The sequence below is a fragment of the Centruroides vittatus genome, unplaced genomic scaffold, assembly GCF_030686945.1.
Source record: "Centruroides vittatus isolate TY-2023 unplaced genomic scaffold, ASM3068694v2 scaffold_576, whole genome shotgun sequence".
In the NCBI taxonomy this organism is placed as follows: Eukaryota; Metazoa; Arthropoda; class Arachnida; order Scorpiones; family Buthidae; genus Centruroides; species Centruroides vittatus.
In genome coordinates this window covers 320,993-342,009 of record NW_027122713.1, presented here as the reverse complement: position 1 = coordinate 342,009, position 21,017 = coordinate 320,993, and the positions used below count along the sequence as shown (strand labels likewise).

At 31.0% G+C, this 21,017-nt stretch overlaps 2 protein-coding genes across 3 annotated transcripts; both read right to left on the bottom strand.

Moving 5' to 3' along the window:
• Nucleotides 1–363: 363 nt before the first annotated feature.
• LOC136989500 (protein obstructor-E-like) lies at nt 364–7,728 on the bottom strand. Its single transcript, XM_067287682.1, has 5 exons — nt 7,070–7,728; nt 4,816–5,061; nt 2,995–3,183; nt 1,162–1,363; nt 364–556 (listed from the first exon to the last, which is right to left on the bottom strand). The coding sequence occupies exons 1-5, from the start codon at nt 7,122–7,124 to the stop codon at nt 538–540; spliced, it is 711 nt and encodes a 236-aa protein (XP_067143783.1). The 5' UTR covers nt 7,125–7,728; the 3' UTR covers nt 364–537.
• A 2,297-nt stretch (nt 7,729–10,025) lies between these two features.
• On the bottom strand, nt 10,026–20,302 carry LOC136989499 (protein obstructor-E-like). Of its 2 annotated transcripts, XM_067287680.1 has the most exons (6): nt 20,155–20,302; nt 18,375–18,516; nt 11,914–12,111; nt 11,622–11,810; nt 11,245–11,458; nt 10,026–10,743 (listed from the first exon to the last, which is right to left on the bottom strand). In XM_067287680.1, the coding sequence occupies exons 2-6, from the start codon at nt 18,436–18,438 to the stop codon at nt 10,491–10,493; spliced, it is 918 nt and encodes a 305-aa protein (XP_067143781.1). In that variant the 5' UTR covers nt 18,439–18,516; nt 20,155–20,302; the 3' UTR covers nt 10,026–10,490. The 2 variants fall into 2 exon arrangements, with proteins under 2 accessions (XP_067143781.1, XP_067143782.1); XM_067287681.1 differs by lacking the exon at nt 20,155–20,302 and having other exon boundaries at nt 18,375–18,627.
• Nucleotides 20,303–21,017: the final 715 nt, after the last annotated feature.

The following is a 21,017-nucleotide window of genomic DNA, read 5'->3' as shown; positions in this document are numbered from 1 at the left end:
GAAAACTGACGTGGTTAAAACTATAAAACTTGACATCATTTTTTTACATTATTTTTTTGTAGGGCTACAACCTGTTACAACTTTATTAAATATTACTTACAAGCCAAAATTCTTCTAGATCATAGTAAAATAGGCCAATTAGTAAAGCTCTTCTTAATCTCTCCCTTCAGACAAGTCTAAGCTATGAAAATAACATAAGAATCTATGTTTTCAGGTTACTTTTTTCTTCTTTAAAGGGTAAATATTATATATTTATAGCCTGAATTGTGTAGAATTTCTATTAATACTGTTTAGTAAATAAAAGGCTTCCTTATCTTAAATATTCTTGTACAGAGAAGAGGAGAAAGAAAAGTACAAAACAAATAATTCAACATGATTTTTATTAAACTTTTTAACCTTTAGAAACATTTACATAACGAATAACAATTTAATAAGTAAATAAATTGAATAAATTCGTAAACAGGTTTAAAACATAAACATAAATCCATTAATTTCTTTATACAATAGTTTCTTTGATGTGCGCTTTTTCTAGATATTTTAATGATGTGGTGGTTTGCTGTGGGGAAAAATGAAGAAAAAATTAAATATATTATATTATAATTTTATATAAAAATCAATCATAAGCTTAATAATCAAGTAAGAAACATAGACTTATATAAAATAATTCCAATTTTAAATTAAGAAGATATTTAACTAATTAAACTAAAATTTTAGTTAAAAACTTAATTTTTGTAAAGCCAGAACATAAGAGTGGCCATTATTGAGAGGTGGCCGTTGTTCGGAGGTTATTTTCTATAGTTTTTGTTTAAAAATTGCCTAAAAATATATATATGTTACCAATTTAAGGTTACATATATTCATAAGAAGAATATGCATATAAGTAGCCTATATATGACCCTAACTGGTCACGTGTACTCATAAAAATCACGTCTTTATGATTAAAATTGTCACGTGTATTCATAAGTAGATGTATACACCACTTTTATGGTAGCATTTGCTCATAAGACTCATATATATGAATACGTTTACACGCTTATGAGATCAGTAAAAAGACGAGAATAATCAATCATAATTAATTCTCCGTCTTCTCTTAATTATCATTTAAAGTGTGATCATGTTTAAGTTGAATTTATTAATTTAATTTGTATAGCTTTTTCTTACCAGTCGGGGACGTTCTTTATAGAGTCGCATGTGTAGGTGGCAGGGTTGAACGCAGAACCATATCCACAATTTAGAAGTCTTGGTTTTTCGTTGACACAAACAATTAATTTGGTACAGTCGTGAGGATGAGGATATCTTGGGAATGGATAGAATTTGGTGGACAAACCTGTGATTTTCTCTGGGCATTTGAAACCGACGATATCTGTAAATATTTTCTATTATTAATACATCCCTAACATTTAATCTTAAACTGAACGAATTGTATGTAAATTAATATAATCTTTGTCATACAAGTTAGGTTTTAAAGTTTCTTACTTATTTTGTAGTTTTATGTTATGAAAAAAATTTGAAAACTGTAGCATATTAAAATATTTTAAAATATGACGTCTTTGTTAGTAAGCCAACCATTGATAAAGGCTTCACCCTTTTAGACCTTCATGCACGCGCATATACATGCAAGATTTAGGCTGTGTGAGGCATATAAACCGTAGATTTGTGAATCTTCTATATAAGTTTACATAATTAAACCAGTATCTTTCTTTTTTCTCTCTTCTCTCTCTCTCTCTCTTTTCCCTTTCTATTTCTTCTCTCTTCTCTCTCCTCTTACATGCTATTTGCCCAGAATCCTGGAAAATGCTGGATTTCTAGTCTAATACTAGAAATTCATCATTTTCTAGAATCCTGGGCAAGTATCGTGTAAGAGAAGAGAGAGATTACTGCTCTAAATTCCAGTTAGGTGGATTTCTAATTCAGTGCCACGAATCCAATATTATCTAATATCGTAAATAAATATCTGATGATAGTGGTTTTACATTATTTAAATTTATAGAAAAAGGGCCTTATAAACCCAGTGCTAACTTGATCCTAGTTAGATGCAGTCAGTATCAAAATCCTGTATTACTTAGTTAAAATCCTCAATAAATATCGCGTGATATTATATAAACTTATATAAAAGAAGACTGAAAAATTTACTTTCGCCTAAGGCATGGCACAAAACTAAAATTATTATTAGTGTATTCGCATTTTAAGCCTGCACGAAATGTATAACGTGGTATTTGTATCACACAATGCATTCAATGTATTTATAAATAGAAATTAATATATAAAAAGTAAGCTGTAATTAATATCTTGTCTTTTGTGTGTATCTAAAAATATAAAAATTAAATTCTAAGTTTTTAAACGGATTAATATTAGTAATTTAAAATGTACCTAGCAAAATTTCAGGTTTGTTTGTGCATGTTGAATATGCCTTATAGTTTATATGTACTGTAACTTCTATGTGTCGTTATGACCTGCTATGTGTTTACACGATTTTCTATTTGTCATTATGACCTGTCTATATTCTATTAATTTCGTGTTGATATTTTGATTCATTTACTATGTTTACACCTTTCAACTGCATACTAAATTTTCAAACTGTTTAACTTATATAAATTTTTAAAATTTTCAAAGAAAAATAAAAAATTGCACAGAGAAATAAGTACAATATTACTTTCATCTCTCTCCTTTTTGAATTTCATACATGAGTCATATTTAATCCTTTTTGAATTTCATACATGGAAAATATATACCATATACAAAATTCTCGAACCTGCTGTCCATGTACAGTGAGGCTCAACAGTTAACTAACCTTAACTGCTGGACCACCTGATCTCATCCTATGTAGCCTATAAGTAGCTAACTGACTGAAAACCTGCTATAATTTGAAGGTTATAACCTTCAGTTAACTGACTTGGTTCCCTCGTATATACATTTATGTAGAAAACAAGTTAATTTTTGTATGAGCGAGTCGAGTTATAATATATTTGTAATTAAATGAAATTTCAATCTTACCTTCACTGTTACAACCGTCTACTGTATCGGGCCAGACACATGTATGACTGTGAATGTCATAGGCCAGACCAGGTTCACAATAAGTCAAATTAGCGATTCCCCATTCGCATACAAAATAATGAGTACAGCTATCTCGTTTGGCAAATATCCCCCATTGCCACGGGCAGTTGTCACTCTTAATTGGAGGTTCTATAAAGAAAAATATATAATAAATTATATCGGTTAAACATACCAATTTATAACGTTAAAACTTTTATATTGTTCTTCATATTGTATGAATAAACATTATAGTATGGCGTGTTTAAAAAACAATGATAAAATTTAGTATAAAACATAAAAAAACGCGTACTGAAGACCCTTTCTCAATAACCATTTTCAATTTGACTAGATCATAAGAGATTTTGGCCAAACTCGGGCACTCTTCAGTTAATAGCCAAAATGGGGAATGGCTCGATAGTTGAGGGCCAGTTCTGCGCACCAGGCTCCACCTATCCACGAAATTCGAATCAATTCGAACACGAATCAGTCCGAACTCGAACCGGGACCCTCAAGAGCAGAAGGATGACGACTCTTCATTATATTCGTATTTTTGGTTTTTAGGCCACACGTATTGAATTATAATCGTGTTTCACGCGTTTAAGGGGTGGCCCAACAGTCAGTTAGCCGAGTTGGCCGACTTTTGGTCACTCCGTACATTACAGGAAATGATTTTTCCTTGCGTATAATCTATAAGCATGAAGACATTTTATAGTATTTTACTTCACAATATTGTAAATATGTCACAATTGATTGATTGATTAGTTGATTATCAGGCGTGAAAATGTTATGAAATGTATACTACCGTTAGTATAATACGTCGAAATTAATTAATATGTTAATTTTATACGTTTTAATATATTAATTTAAGGATAAAAATTTAAATGCCAAACCAGATTTAATAAATTTGACTATTTTATATTAATAATCTCATTCATATTCATGCGTTTATTATATATTAAAATGAATATTTTAATTATTTTTCTCTCCATTCCAACCGGTTCTTACATTAAGAATAATAAAATGCACTTAATTAAACGTACGCACAGTAAATTATACCTTACAAAATTAGACATTTTTCCCTATTTTTTCAATATATTTTTTAAAATTTTTTATGCTAATTAGTCTTTTATTTAAATTTTCTATCGAATATTTTTTACCACGTTCTTAATTATAATTTACAAGTCTACAGTTCAAAGTACTGTACATTAAAATAATCGTTTGGGTTATACTTTAAAAATGTGATTAAAATCGACGAGGAATAGCTGCTTGCTTCACTGGAAGAGACTCGGTTGATTGTGTATTATATACGGTGGAACCTCCATTAAAAGACACTCCCGAATAGCGGACGCCTCTACTTAAAGAGATTTTTACAATCCCCAGACCCTTCAAACAGGGTATATATTATATTTACCTCTACATAGCGGAACAAATGTCCCGATAGTGTCCGCTATTCGAAGGTTATACTGCATTAACTAATTTAACAGCTTACAATTTTGCTTTTTGTATACGTTTAAACGATCCCCTTGAATCCATTTTATAGTCCATACCCCGTTTTTACGATCGAAGTGCGTCGTAAATCGAACTGTAACTTTACACAGTTTCAATGTGATGAAGTGAAGATTTATTCCTTTAAATACCTGTATAACACCACGCTAGTGCTTAAATACAAGGAGTCGTAAAATAGGGGGTCGGTTATATCAAATGTACACCATATAAAATTCTAAAAAAATTCGTTATATCGAGACTTTTACATATATTATCGATAGAAGTTTATGTACAAACCTCTCTCTTTTCTGTCTCCGCAATCCACTCTCCATGGGTAATTGCAGAAGTGAAAAATTGGGTGTTTGTCATCGAAAACTAATCCGTTTGGGCAGATTTCTCTAGTAAATGTACCATTTTCGCATTTGTAATACTTATCGCATGCTTTCAGATGTGGATAGACAACGACACCATGTTCGGGACAATTGTTTACAGGTTCAGCTACTTGTTCCTTTGCATGGTGTGGTGGAGGTAATTGAGGTGCACCTGAAAAAATAAATAATTAACTATTTACATGGATTAACAACATATATTTAAAGTAATTTATTAAATAATATCACTCTCGCGTTATTTCTTAATACAGTCGAACCTGCCAACAACGGCCACCTCTATTTTTTTTTACAGGAACTCTTTTCTTAACCAAATCTTCATACAAAATAACCTCCAAACGACGGTAATTTTTTATCTTCCCGTCAGTGTCCGTTCTTTACAGGTTTGGACGTGTATTAATGGAAGTTAAAAAGTAATTTTATTGTTTATAAACATAATTAAATGCTCAAATTTATGTTTTTTAACGGGAGAAAAATCAAGTTTTAATAACCAAACAATTCAATTTTCACTTAATTAAGTGTAGTCACACTGAAAATTTCTAATGTTAAACCTGTGTAAAATGTTAAATATTGGATAATGAAAGAGATAAAAATTATTTGTAGACACCGTCCAAGGTTAGTAGTGGACATTTTTCTATCTTTAAAATGCAGGACCGGTTAGTCTAGGTCGAAATTAGGTCAACACGAGAGGGTCTGATAACTGGACCGTAACTAGGACGTTTCCCCCTTTCGAAGGCCTGGCACCTTAAACTAATTTACGACTACGACTGAAAATTATATTGATGTACCCCCGTCTTTTCATATTCTTCACTCGAATTATATATATAAAAATTGTTGATTTTTCTTTCTTCAAACTTCCTCGTTGATTCCAAATCAATTCGTGTCAATGTGTCACAAGTCTTCTTCACCTAACCTGTGCTTTGTGTATCTGGAGCATTAAACGTGCTAAGGATCAGATATGTCAATTATTAAACGTTAATCAGCGATTAAAATAATTATCATTATCCTTATTTTATAACATAATAAATCCTTTGAAAGGATAATTAAGATTTTAGATATTTTTTCCTATTTTTCTGCAATTGCATTCATTAAAATCTGACGTATTTTGACAGTATATATTAATGATGATGATTTATAGACTATAGGAGATTTCTCTATTTACCTTAAAGGAATAATTAAAATTCTTACATCTACGCATTCTTCTAAGTTTTTCCTCTCATTATTCCTTCACATTTTACTTTATATCATTAGAAAAAAAATAGGAGAAATAACCTTAATTTCCTCATTTTTTTTTTTTTTTTATTGCAATTTCAATGTGTTTCTCTCTACCCACTACTGTAAAATTACTCCATTTTAACAAATAAAAGTTTCAAATTTATCTATTTATTATATTAATCTGTATAATTTGGCATTTTTAAATATATTTTTCCTGCAATAAATTGTTTAGGATATAAAATTTTTCGTTGTCTCCTTAGTTTCAATAGGAAACGACACATATTTTATTAAGCAGTAACTTACTAAAAATAGTTTAATGATTTTTAAAAATAGAAAATGTTACAAAAACATACGTTAAGGGGTCATGAAATTTGCACGAGAGTTGCTCCTGAAATATTATAAAAATAGAACTTATAGTGAAGACTGCAACATCCTTTCTGAATACATCTCTAACGATGGGCTCAATGGATCATTCAGTAGAAGAATTACCAGAAATTCTACAAGTAAATTCCATAATTCACGTAAAATTTAACCTTTTTGCCCTTCCAACCCATCAAATTCTTTCGACTTTCTTTAAAATTTTCAACGAAACCTTAATTAAACGTACTTCGACGCATTTAGCTCATTTGTTGCGGGTATAATATCGAGCCTGTTTATAGAGATAACCCCTATTAATTATAGAATTTTCTGTCATAATATCATCAAAGAAATGGGTTAATCGAAGTACCTCAACTGGTTCTAGACTAAAACACATTTCATACGAATGATTCTGATATTTATCCTTATGGCTCACGTATTGCTCCGAAAGGATGTCATAACGATCGCACGAAGGACTTCAGGAAATTGTTTAAATTAGCGTTAAAATTACAGAAAAATATTGTTAAAATTGTAGATATAGAAGGGAATTTTTTAAAATTTCTAACAGAATTTCTTAAATTTCAATTACTCACATAGGACGCTAGAAAGTAAAACGTGAAGCGTGATGGCAAAGAAAATCATCCTCATCTTCGGGTGCCAATGTATCTTTCTTGAGAGATACGCTGGAGAAAGTCAATGCTCGTAGACGATCGAAAAGAATAAGAGTACGAGTCACGTGTTCGAGTTGGGTGGCGCTGCTATCGGTTGTCAAGACCACTTCCCCAACCCCATTTCGAATTCTAAATCACTCCAATAACAATGAGCAGCATACAACAATATTCACGTTTTTCGCCTCGCGTATCCTGATTATTGAACCGATTTACTTGAAACTTGTCATTCGTGATATTATACACAGAGTCGAAGGTCTTTGCCCCAATCACATGCAATTTTTTTTGAACTAAATTCCAAAATGGGTGTCGACCATACGAGTTTTTGTGGTAGAAAATTCTCATCGAAGCATAAATTTTCCTCTTTCATGAATACAGGGTTATAAAACCCTTAATTTCTCACGGATTTGAAAGGGGTATTTTCTCGCAGCTTGCAGCCTTACATCAGGATTAAAATTATTAAGATTTGTCTGTAGAAATAAGCAAAAATTGAGGTGGAATCGCTTTAATTTGTACGTTTTCTTAGATTTGGTTCAAGTGATAAATTATATAACAATAGAGATATCGGGTAATGGAAATTTGAAACCGCACAATGGACTGCACGAATTTGAGGAATTGGAGTTAATCTATGAAAGTTTGAATTCAGAAAGTGTATTAAATTCTCGATTAAAGTATTAAATTGCCATTGAGAATTGATGAGTTTGAGTGGAATCGTTAATTTGGTTTATGGGATGAGGCAACGCAACACGTGGGCGATCTGCCAAGAGGAGTGCCTCGCGGAAGGACTTTCTATGGAAAACTGGCGTCTATTTAGGTGTTAGACACGAAAAGATAATTCGTAAAACTCCACGAGGTCTAGCCCGTTGGCCAGGTTCGAACCCACGACCAGTTTTATCCATTCGGCCATCGATGACTTTTCAATGGTATTTAACGTTTTCTACTTTACTCATTAACTCGTTTATAAATCTCTGAATAAATTTATCTTGAGAAATTTGCACAAAATTACTAATTAAAGACACGTTTCTCAACGTTTATAATAGTCCCAGTCTAGAGGTCAACCTCTTATAAAAACTTCAAACTAGAAAAAAATTTCTTTGATTGCACTTATCTATATACATATCATTTATGTAAAGATTTTAAAATTTAGTTCATTTCAACCCACAAAAACCTATTTTAATATAGAGCCCAGTTTCTTTAGATTGCCTTTTGCTCATTATAAATTGTAATATTCTAATTTTAATTCCTATTTTATAAAAAAAGGAAATAAAGAGGTTAACTAAATCATATATATTGTATAGATTTATATGCAGAGCTGGGCTTAAGTCTTCTTGTAGCCTTAAGCTATAACACATATAACGGATCCTTCCCCTTTATCGTATAATAATAAAGTAAACAGACTATGTGAGGCCATAATATGAGGCCACCTCAAAGACGAACTCGTTCGACTTAAACAGTCAAATTCGCAATCGTCGGTCGCTTCGGTTAGCGAGGTTCGTTCCAAACCCGCTCCTTCTATTTCTTCCCCCCCGTTATCGTACGCGGCGGCTCTGAAGCTTCGTCCCCCCCGATTAACGATAAAGTTGTCTTTATATATAATAACGATGAGTCCAAATCCTTACAAGAGGTCATGGACAACGTAACATCGAACGTGGACTTGACTAAACTCAAAGTCGGCATTACGGGTTCGAAGGAAATAAAAAATGGCTTGTTACTCAATTGTCATTCGCAAGAAGCAACCAAACGACTCGTCGCCGCTCTTAGCAAACGCCAAGATATACGCATCAGGTCTCTTAAACCTCTAAACCCGAAAATCCGTCCTTTAAATGCCACCCTACTTACCACACGCCTCCTTAGGCCGCCACGCAACACGCCACGCAACACGCCACGCACATATAACGGATCCTTCCCCTTTACCGTATAATAATAAAGTAAACAGACTATGTGAAGCCATAATATATAGACTCATGACACGAGACCCTAAGCTACAACTGGTTTATTTATGTGCAAATCCGGCCCTGTTATATGTCTTTATAGTAAATAACCCATAAGAATTTAACCCCATAAACCTAAACAGTATTCGCTATATCTGTTCGTAGCAACGTTTCCTCGCATTTTATAAATATGAGACTCATTTTTAATTGTTAAACCCACGAAATTTTCCAAGAATGCGGTCTACAAACCCATAAAGCTTCCAGTAGATGGAGAAAATCGTGCGGTGTTAATTCTGACCATAGTCATTCAGGGATTTTGCACAATAAAATTTTATTATAATATTCGATTTTAAATACAATAAATTGAAAAAAGTTACATTTCGAATCATTAAAAATCCATCCCGTCTGATGAATTTTTAAAAGATGAAGAAGAGGAATTTATAAATGCATCAGAAAATTGCCGATAATGCACGGTCGATAGAGTAGTTTATTAATAGAACAGTGTTAAACTCGTTTGGTTTCCTTAAATTTCAATTCCCGAACTCACCACAAATAAAAACGACATCGGCATTCAAGGACGACATTCGAATCATGTGATTAAAATGCGTCCATGACCTAAAATTGTAGATTTTAACCTTCCGTACCCCTTCACATTTTCTCTCTCCATCTTGCTTCATCGATTAAAAATGGCGACTTACCATTTATGACTTTATAAATTAATTGGGAAAAAGTCACAAGAACGTCTCAACTTTATCATTTTATTCTTTTAATTCCACGAAAATTGTGTATTATAAAGCAAACTTCCATAAATTTTAATGAGAATTTTTATAATTTAAAAATTATAAACGCGAGCTCGGGGATTTTTTCCCCGAGCCCAAAGAAAATTTAGGGGCCTACAGTGGTTCATATCCCCTATAAAATTATTGCTATACTTACTAACTAACCGAAAATAAAACCTTAAGACTGCTTTTTATTAATAAAGAAACATTCACATATGTATTACATTCGTTTAAAAAATAACTAAAGAGGCCCACTCTGCTCCCAGGCCCCATGCAAGCTCTCGACGGCCCTAGTTTCCCTCTCTCTTTGTTCACTTGAAAATACATAAATTGGTTTTATACATTTTTTATACACGCGATTCTATTACACAGGTTTGAGCCTAGGCCCCTCTACAGCGCCGGGCCTCATAACCGCAGCCGTGGACTTACCCCCTTTCATCGACGCTGCACACGAATCACATACTGTTTAATGTAAATGTTTAAAATGTACAAGGTTAAAAAAAATTAAGCTACGATATTTCTATAAAATTTTATTCTATATAACCATTATTTCATTTATTTAAAAAATAATAATAAAATAAAAAAATAATAATAATAAAAATGGATGCTGTATCGGAGAACTTTTAGTATCGCCATCTATCGTCCAGGTCTGGAACGAAAGGAGTCTCCGAATGACCCAGTGTTTTGTCGTGAAGATCCTGTGTTTGAAAATCCTCCACTTCTTGAACGTCCTGTGCTTTGTGAGGATCCAATATTTCTAAACTGTCCTGTTTGTTGTGAAGAACCTACATTTCCTGAAAACCCTGTTTGTCTTGCAGATCCTGCACTTCTTGGTGGTGCTGCTCTATTTAATCTTGGATCATCATCTCGATAGCTATAATAATTTTCGCTGTAAAGATTAGAGAAAAAAATTTAAGAAATTTTTCATGGAAATTATTTTATTTCAATTTATGCATTTGAATTTTCCGCTAGTTAAAAATCAAAATTTAATTTCAAATTGAATTGACAGTTGAATTAATGTGTAGCTTTTTTTATTGGTTAAAAAATAGTATAATAATTCAAACTAGCCAATGAGCAGCTCGGAAAACAACAAATCTTATTCGATCCTATACTTGTATGAATTACTGGACTAAAAAATTCATGATTATTTTTTATAAATGATTTGAATAAATTTTAGAAAATTTTATCAAATTATAAATATTCCTTCGAATGTTTAAATTAATTAATGAATATAAAATTAGGCTGTTTAATTTAAAAAATGAAATTAATTAAGTGCATTTAAGGTTGGTGATGAGGTTGATGAATAGGGCAACGCAACAGTTGGTCCTCCTGGGAGGACTTTCTAATGGAAATTGGTCCCTATTTAGGTGTTAATTAAACATTAACTTACCATCCAGAAACTTCTTTGTAAAAGTCACATTTGTTCAATGCATAATTAAAAACTGTTGGTTCTTCGCAAGAAAGTAAACGAGGTTTCCATTCGTTCTTCTCTGTCAATATGCAAACAAAAAACTTTTTACAATCTCCTGGATGAGGGTATCGTAATTGACCGTATTGTCTTATGTCATCTTCTGATGGAACCGGACAAGAAAAACCTAGAAGTGCTAAAAACAAATAGAAAAATTAATTTTTCTCGTTATTTACAAGTGGTTTTAAAAATATAAATGAAAGATAATCTGACAGATCAATAATTCGAATGTCCATTTTTCAGTAAGGTGGATCTGTGTGGCATAATGGGTAGCTTTACAGGAGTTTCATTAAACTTACCTTCTCCATCGCAACTTTCTACCTGATCCGGCCAGTCACATCTCGCTGTTAAATCATTCCATGCCAGTCCTTCGGGACATTGAAACGAATAAGAAGTACCATCTACACAATTCCAGAAACGTCCGCAATCGTGCACATTGGGGTACAAACCCCAAAGATGAGGACAATTTTCGGTGGGTTGAGCTTGCTCTATAGGAATAATTTTATGCGGTAAAACGTTTGATCATGAATTATTATTATTATTATTTATGAGAATTTAATTATTAGTAAATTTCTTATGGTGAGTACTTACGAACTTGTGGTCGATCGCTGCAGTCAACATCGAAAGGATAATCGCAACGAAGATGATTTGGAGAAGAGAGATGATTAAACATCAATCCGTCGGGACAAAGATTTTCTGTCATGGTACCATTTTTACACTCGTAATAACGATCGCACTGTTTCTCGTGTGCAAAATATCCATTTTTATAATCTCTGCACTGGCAGAAACCTAATCAAATCATGTTTTTTTTTTTTAATTTTTTAGAATTTGCATTGAAGCAGTATTTATAATAGAAATTGAATAGAAAATATTATTCACGAGTGTAAAACTTCTCATGCAATTGAAGCCATAGTATAGATTTACTACATTTTATAATTCAAAATATATATATAGGGGCCTACTTATTAAAAAACTCAACAATACGCCTCGTGGCACCATTTTCTCCAGAAGAATTAGAAAATATATACTTGGGTGTTTTATAAAGTCTGAAACCATAGGAGTATGTTAATCTTTATTTATTATTTTATAAGTAAAGAGTGGCACTGAGAAATAAGAAATAAATTCAAGTTATTTTGATAGTGAAGCCAGCGTGAAGTCCCGATGGATAAAATTGTCAAACACCATTATCATTTTTTAACGCTCTATCCTGTAGATAGTAGACAGATTTCAGGACCAGAACCACAATGGGAGCGATCAATTAATGAAAATCGGGATACGAGATCCAGATTAATTAATTTATGCATGAGAATTTCTAATTAGATTCAGACTTGAACCCGGATCCTTCAGAGCCTCCTCGACCATCCTGCCTTCAAAAGTTATCTTTACTAAATATAATTTCATTTCGCGAACCTGATTACTAAATAGCCTGCCATTAAATGCCAATTATCTGTAAATAATTGTGTATATAAACATATTACATATTCACAAAACAGTAAAAAACCTGAAGTAAATCTTACTAACTACAATATTTTAAATAATTGTCAGTTTTCTTTGATTTTGCACCTACAGAAAGTTTAAATATATCATTAATTAATTGCAGCCGGAAAATATCATCAATCAGGAAAAATTAAGGAGAAGAAGACGGGAAATATCATTAATTAGAAATTGTACAATTTCTAATTAATATTTTCCATTTTCTTCTTTCCGTCTTTTCAGAAATATAAAATATTACCATTAACTTAAATACATTGTAAGACTATTCAGAAAGGCTTAGAATCATATTACCATTACCATTAACTTAAATACCACTTAAGCGAGCGTCGTAAATCGAACCCAAATTTCCCATAGTTCCAGAATCATAAAAGTCTGACATTACGTTTATTGTTATTATATATCCATTCAAATTATTTAAGCTATTATAATTTATCTTTTTAAAGCACATTTTTATCATTAAAAGAACACTTTCTCCATCATAAATAAGATACCCCCGCTTTACGACGGACCCAAATTTTCTATAACATTTTATGTAAGCTTCACATTATTCTATTGTTCGTTTACGTGTAATAATTTGCATATCTAGTAACGTAACATAATTTATAATACTGAGCCTGCGATATATTGTAGTTCGACATACGACAGTTTTCAGAAAACCAGTCGTAAAATGGGGTTTACTACGAATTTCTAGTGATATGAAAGAACAAATGTAGCACTTCATTAAAACAGGAAGCGTGATGGAAATTTATAATAAGGGAAAGTTAAGGAGAATCATTAATTTTTCATTGAGTTCACCTATCGTAATTACAAAGGGAAAGAAAAATAGCACAAGGTTATTTGGTTACAACTCGTCTTTTCAATCCCTTAACTAATTATATTCAAACGAAACACGTTTAAACCCCTAAATTGTCAACTTTAAATATTTTATTTACTCATTTTCATAAATTAAATATATATAAATTATTTATTTTAATATTTATACATTGCTAAAGAATATTCCAAGGGTGTGAATTAGCCGATAGACCTTAGCATAAATGACTTTATACAATTTATAAACATCCAAATAAAAACAATTTTAATGCTAATTAAATTGAATTTAATATGAATTGACACGCAATTTGCCATCTTTAACCTTAAAAATTCTACTTGTTTATCTTGATTTAGGTTACGCAATAGTAGAATTTCTCGGGAAATACCCAAATCTTTGAAATTCAATACGAAACAATACATAAATAATGAAAATAAAAGTAAAAATTATAAATTAAACAAGTGTCAAGTCTACTTTAACGAAGATAATTGAGTACACCTGGTCGGAATAATCAGAATTAATTTGATATTTAAATTATTCATGCCGAGCGCTTCCAATTACTTTAAGCTCTTAAATTGGCATTGAAAATAAAGACAATAAACAACACGTAAGCCATAATATATGGCTTACGTGTTGTTTGATGTCAATTCTTTACTTAAATAATAATTCTATAATTGTTCGACCAATTTAATTTACAAAAAAATAATTTATAATTGTGATTTCTGCGCCTATTGGATAAGACTACTAAACACAGTTAGTTAGTCGCGGATTCGTGCCTCCCCACGTGCTATTTTCCGGATTTTTTCACTTGAGGTACAGGGAATTTAATCTTTAATTATTTAGAAAAATTAAAATTAATAATTAATAATTAATCTTGGTAAATACTAAAAAAAACATCGTTTATGATTTTCGGAGAAGGTGCGAGCATTTACATACGTAACTATGAGGATCTCATTTTATCTCTGCAAGGCCCAAGCCCGGAATAATCTGGACGTGGGCCTTGCAGGGGTATTAAACTTGGGCCTTGCAGGGGTATTAGGCTTGGTCCTTGTATAAAAATATAAATATATATAAAAACTCCATAACTTTTTATGGAGTTTTTATAATAAATTATTTATGATTATACAATAAAGGAGTTTTCTAGTCGATAAGTGTATAGCTTCTACTGAGTTCTACCCAACTCCGCAACTAATTAATGGATGAACATTTTCATTGAGATTTAAAAATTGGAAAAAAATTATATTATTTTCCTATAATTTTACTCATCTCTTTAATTAAATGCAAATTTTATGGATAAGTTCTCAACCTGTTCTACTAAAATGAAGTATCTAAAGATCGCGGTAAGGGAATCACGGTTAAAGGAAGGCAAAAAAAAAAAAATTATCAACTGCATCCAGCCTATTTATTAATCAGCAGATGATACAGTTACACAATTACTTTATCTGATATAAATCAGTTTTAAATATTTATACAGTCTATTTTTTTTAAATTAGTTCTATTTTTGGTTTTCTATTTAACACGTTCCTGAACTGCAGCTCTTTTCCTTAACTTCTTAATACATTTTTGGGCTTGGAGGACCTTGAAAAGTCGAGAAATGCAAAAAGGTTGGGAGTTTCCTGTATGTATGGATGTTACTGTATGGGGGGGGGTTTCCTGTATGCATGGATGTTACTGTATGGGGGTTTCCTATATATGTGGATATTAGTGTATGGGGGTTTCCTGTATATGTGCATGTTAGTGTATGGGGGGTTTCCTGTATATGTGGATGTTAGTGTGTGTGGGGGTTTCCTGTATATGTGGATATTAGTGTATGAGGGGTTTCCTGTATATGTGGATATTAGTGTATGAGGGGTTTCCTGTATATGTGGATGTTAGTGTGTGTGGGGGGTTTCCTGTATATGTGGATGTTAGTGTGTTTGGGGGCGTACGGAGCATAATAACTCTTGATTTTGTCGAAAATTTCTGAAATTTTTCAGTTAAGTTTGTATATTAGGAGTATTGATGCTATTAAATTTTGATGGTTAAAGGTCGATGGGATTAGGAGATAGAGGGGAAGTCATTATTATATCTCGAGTGACTCCCTTTAATCGTTATTAGTATTTAAATATTTTTTTTTTTGTTATATAAAACTCGTTTCTACCCTAAAAGTTAATTATTATAAAGTGGCAAAAAAGTTAATAATATAATTTTAACTCTTGCCGGGAAAGTTACGCAACTCGTTGCTGGATTTTTAGTATTTTAAACAGTAAACTTCATTAAATATGCGTATAAATGATACGTAATGCAACTTACGTAAGCAATTCTATATATAGATACACAATTAATTCACTTACTTTATATAGTTTCCGTGTCACATAAAGGTGAGAGTCATTATAAAATTACATTAATTATAATTATTTTACAATATTTAAAATATAAAATTTAAAAATTCATATATTAATTAAGGGTAAATTATATTTTTAGGCTAACATGACTAGCATTATTAACCTTAATTTTATTTTTATTACAGCTTACGCCATTTTGAATTTTTAAAAATTGTGCTTTTAGAAAAATTATATTGCTGACATTAAAAATATCATTAATTTTTATATAACTTTAGGCATTATAAGTTGGCCAGAGTTCAATTGAAAGCATTATTAATCATAGGCCGACATGGAGGAGGTGTTCATAAATGACGTATGAATTGAATTATGTATCAAACAATTGTTTCGACTGATTTGCCCTATATTTTAAACACATTAAAATTTTTGCAAAGATATTCGCGATTGAAATGTCTGATAAGATCTTTTATGTAGTTCTCTTACGATAATTGTGTTCTTAATACAAAATTTCCAGTTTGAGAGCATTACTGGACTTGCTGTAGCCCTAAACTATAGCATTCAATAGTCTTCCTTTCCATCAAATGACAATATATGTAAAAATGTGAGGCCCTAAGTTGTAGCATATAACAGGTTCTTCCTTTTCACAAAATGACAATACACGTAAGATGTGAGGCCTTAAGTTACAGAGGCCCTAAGCTGCAGCTTATAACTTATAAGCATACGTGCAAATTCGACCTGTTTTAGCACTAAATTTTTGATTATTTCGATAGAAATTACTTCTAAAAAATTGTTTTTTTCTGTATTTTTATTATTAATTGATGTAAATTTCTAATATTTTGCATAAAAACTTACGTCATAATGTACAGTTTAGTGAAAAGCTAATAAGAAAAAAACGAATGCATTTGATACTCTTAAGAGCATCGATACTAATAATTAACTATAGATTGAACTAATTAATTAATTATGGCACGTGATATCTGATATTACTATCCATATCAACAGATACGTAAGAGATCTTTCCCTTTTACCGTGTAACAATACGTATTAATTATTTAAGGATGGCGGCCCATGGAAGTTTTTCCCGTTTAGTCAGGTTTTCGTTTTATTCATGTTCCGTTTTAGACAGGTTTTACTGTATAACCATTTTCTACCCTATTATATGAAGTTTTTATCGTTTTATTTTCGTCATTCATGAGTGAAAAATTCTCATAAATACTTCTCAAGTTCCTCACTGTCGTAGGACGAAAGATACGTTATAATCCTTTTGTTTTGTGTTATATTTTATTGTTAATAGCCATCATTAAATTATCTGGTGTGTTAATTCCTTCCTCTCTACATTTTCACGTTATTTCCTCATTCATACTTACTTGTAACTCCTAAGATATGCGCTCTTTACATAATACACTTTCCATCTTGAATCCTGTTTTCTCTATATTTGTAACTTTAATGAAGCATAACCTCAACATCTAACACTTTTCTGTTATAAATAAATTATGTTTAAGTACTATTTAAGTACTTAAATATAAAATTACATAAGATACAAATGTATAAGAATGCAAAAATGTAGAGCACTTATATTTTCGTATTGAAGCAACTTAGAACTTCAGAAAAAAAATAATTCAAATCTGAAATTTTACCCATTTAAAATTAAATTTACGAATAAAAATTTCATTAAAAATGTATTTTATAATAATTAATTCTATTTGAAGCCATTAAATTTAAAAATTCTTTTCGTAGTGTAGCGTAGGAATGCCCACTTTTCTTCTTGTTCTTATAAAATCCACGGTACTTAATTAAAAATAAATTATTATTTGATTTTAAAAAGTTGAATCTTATAGGAAAATCTACTAAATGATGTTACTAGTCACGAATTTTAAACATTATTTTATTTTTAAATTGAATTTTAAACATCTCTACACCGTTTACAAAACGGGAAATGTTCTTACTTCCCAACCTTGGATCAATAAATTAGAGAGTTTAAAGGTGAAGTATGAGAGAAGGAAACATGAAAAATATCACACTATGTCAAGGATGTCGTCCTGATTCACGCAAATCTTTGGATTTTACTAAATCGTGTTAAAACTTTAACAAGATTCCCATGTTAAAGATTGAGTGCCACTACCATTCACGGTAGGAGCAATCAATCTTTAATATAGGAATCTTGTACACAGTAAAGTTATAATTACACCCCATCAAATTATATATTTTCCCTTATAAATTTTACATCAAAAGAATAATTTTGTAACCATAAAAACAAATATTTAAATAAATCGAAATGGAACATTCTAACGCTCTTGGAGAATCCACGACGAAGCTGAAATATAAATTTGTGAAGATCCTGTTGAGTCCCAGTTTTATTTTCGCACACAAAACAAAAATTTTTCTAGAAAATGACCCCAAAAAGTTATATTTTAAATACGTTTACTTACAGGCAGGAAGTGCCGCAAGAAGCACCAAGACTATCGAGGTTGGTACCATAATCACTTGCTTCATAATCCAACTTGCTTAACGAGAAACTGGAAAATTGCTCTTTAACTAAGATATATCTTCTGAATTACTCAGGGAACCGATCTACAGGTGGAAAGAGGACAAAATTTCAAATCTTCTGATTGGTTAAGCTGTATGCTTTAAGGAACTAATCTATACATTCACTCACTCTCTCTCTCTGTCTCTTTGTTTATTGCATGCAGAGCTCATCCATACTAGATTTGCAAGATAGAGAAACAGGTATTATTTCATAATGATTTTCTATTTTTTGGTTTGTTTGGCATTACGTGTGCAATTATTTATCTAGAAATATGCGATTCTGTAACCTGTTTATTATGTACACGAGCCAATAATACAAAAATACATTTCTCTGGAAATTTTCCAAAAACAGAAAATGCCCGTTCATTTTTTTTATCCCCTCAGAAAAAAACCGGATCAAATAACAAAAAAATAAGCTTACAAATGATAAGTCATGTATAAATGTCGATAAAAATAGAATTTCAAAATTTCTATTCGTAATTTTTGGGTTTTTATACTTATTCGTGTAGTCAATTACGAATTATTACATCATCTAGTTATTGAGGTTGTCTAGAAAAGCCACCTGTTTAGTAAGAAAAAAAAAAAAAAAAAAAAAATTGGGGTCAGAAATACTAACGGGGAAAATTTCGTTGTTGTCAAGGATGACCTATAACCTAGGGGGTCACTAGACGAGTGAGATGGAAACCGGTCCATCAGCTTAAATAGCTCTCTATCTTCTCCTCTGCCAAAACGTTGTAAATCAGATTTTAGTGTATAAGTTCAGGGAGAAAACCTGTTTGTAATGTTTAATACGTTTTCAAACTGATCAAACTCTTTAAATTTCTGTTTAAACTGTCAAAGTATTCGCCAAACTTCCTCTTCTAACTGTTTAAAGAATTCTCCAAACTTTCAAATTCCTCCTCCAACTGTTCATGTATTCATTTAAATTAGCCAAAATATTATTTAAATTAAACTCTGTTTAAACTGCAAAAATTTTGTTTAAACTGCAAATTCTTTACTAAAGTTCCATATAAACCGGCCAAAATGTCCTTCAAAATTTCTGCCCAAACTGTGAAAAATGCTTTAAATTTCAATTCAAAACTATTCAAATTTTTCTTCCTATTTAAAAGTTTAAAATTTTTGAACAATAAACTGTTCAAAATAAAATAATTTAAATGTAAGTCTCATTAAAATGCAATAAAATCTCAAAAACTCGAGCTCGTATGTAAATTTCTTCAACGTTCAAATAATAATTTTACGGTCATTGAATATAATTTACTCGAGAATGAATCTGCAATGCTTACTTTCACTAAATGAATAAAATATTTAAAATTTTATAATAAAATAATATAATTTTGGGCACCTTTTTGTTGTTAATTTAAGTATCACATTTTGAATTTTTTAAAAATTTCATTTTAAATAAAATTCCTGCAAAATTTAATATTTAAAAAACAAATACACACGCCAATTAATTTTCTTTTTAACGTTAATTAAGACGCAAAAATGTAATTTTAAAAAGAGAAATTAAATTAATTTTAATTAATTTTCGCTTTTCTTTCTAAGACGAACTGCGTTAGTACGTTGCGAAACGTGTGTAATAAAATTTTAACGGCGTAAAACTTGGTTAGAACAGTAAACATTTTACTAGAAAAGAAATAAATTAAACGGTGAAAGTCAACGTTGAAAATAAAAGAAAAAAGTTACCTTAATTTATAAGAAAATGATCCTCAAGTTTTCATGTCGTCGGAGATACCGGAATTAATATGTTGCAGTTGTTTAGTGATCCTACATTTTGGCCTTGACTCTGAAGTTGTGCAAGCGTGAAAGATGCAAATTGCCGTGTTGAAAATTTCTAGGAAATAATAATGACGATACGAACTGACAAGTTTGAACAATAAGCCATATTTAGTAATAAACCAAGAATTCCTCCATCGAAAATTGTAACTTAGACACGTGATGTAAGAAGAAATCTAACACTTATAATATTAATTTAGGGTGAATTTTTATACTAAATCTTAATATTTTGAGTGATTTTAGCTTATTTACACACTAAATTTGCGTAAAATGAAGTTTTCTTGAAGAAATGAGTCAATAGGAAAGCACTAGCTTATGGGAAACTTCTATGGTAGAAGTCTTTCCATGATGAGAAGACGTCGTATATTCAATTTTATGCAGTTATACATACTAAATTATAACATTTTGAGAGTTTTTAAGGCTTATTAATACTTTAAATATGCGTAGAATCGATTCAGTATGAGGAGCCTTCTTGAAGGCCGTACGTAGGAAGGTGCTACAGACGTCTTTTCTGGTAGAAGTCTTCTTACAATGAGAAGACATCATATATGGAATTTTATACAGTTATGATTAATTTAATTAATGGAAAATTAATACCAGTTACATGAAGACACGACAGAAAGACTTCTAGTATTAGTATGCAAGTTAAACATGTTTTTATAAACTCTTTATCCATATTAATATACGCAAATTTAAAAATATATATATATATACGAAGAAATGCCTCATCGAGTTTATTATAAACAGTTAAATTATTGTTTTACGTTTATACA

Coding starts and splice junctions, on each gene's coding strand:
- LOC136989500 (XM_067287682.1), bottom strand. CDS start 7,124: ATGAGGATGATTTTCTTTGCCATCACGCTTCACGTTTTACTTTCTAGC. Junction 5,062..7,069: donor TTTACTTTCTAGCGTCCTAT/GTGAGTAATTGA, acceptor TTATTTTTTCAG/GTGCACCTCAATTACCTCCA. Junction 3,184..4,815: donor CGGAGACAGAAAAGAGAGAG/GTTTGTACATAA, acceptor TTTTCTTTATAG/AACCTCCAATTAAGAGTGAC.
- LOC136989499 (XM_067287680.1), bottom strand. CDS start 18,438: ATGAAGCAAGTGATTATGGTACCAACCTCGATAGTCTTGGTGCTTCTT. Junction 11,811..11,913: donor CAGCGATCGACCACAAGTTC/GTAAGTACTCAC, acceptor TTATTCCTATAG/AGCAAGCTCAACCCACCGAA. Junction 10,744..11,244: donor TACAAAGAAGTTTCTGGATG/GTAAGTTAATGT, acceptor TAATCTTTACAG/CGAAAATTATTATAGCTATC.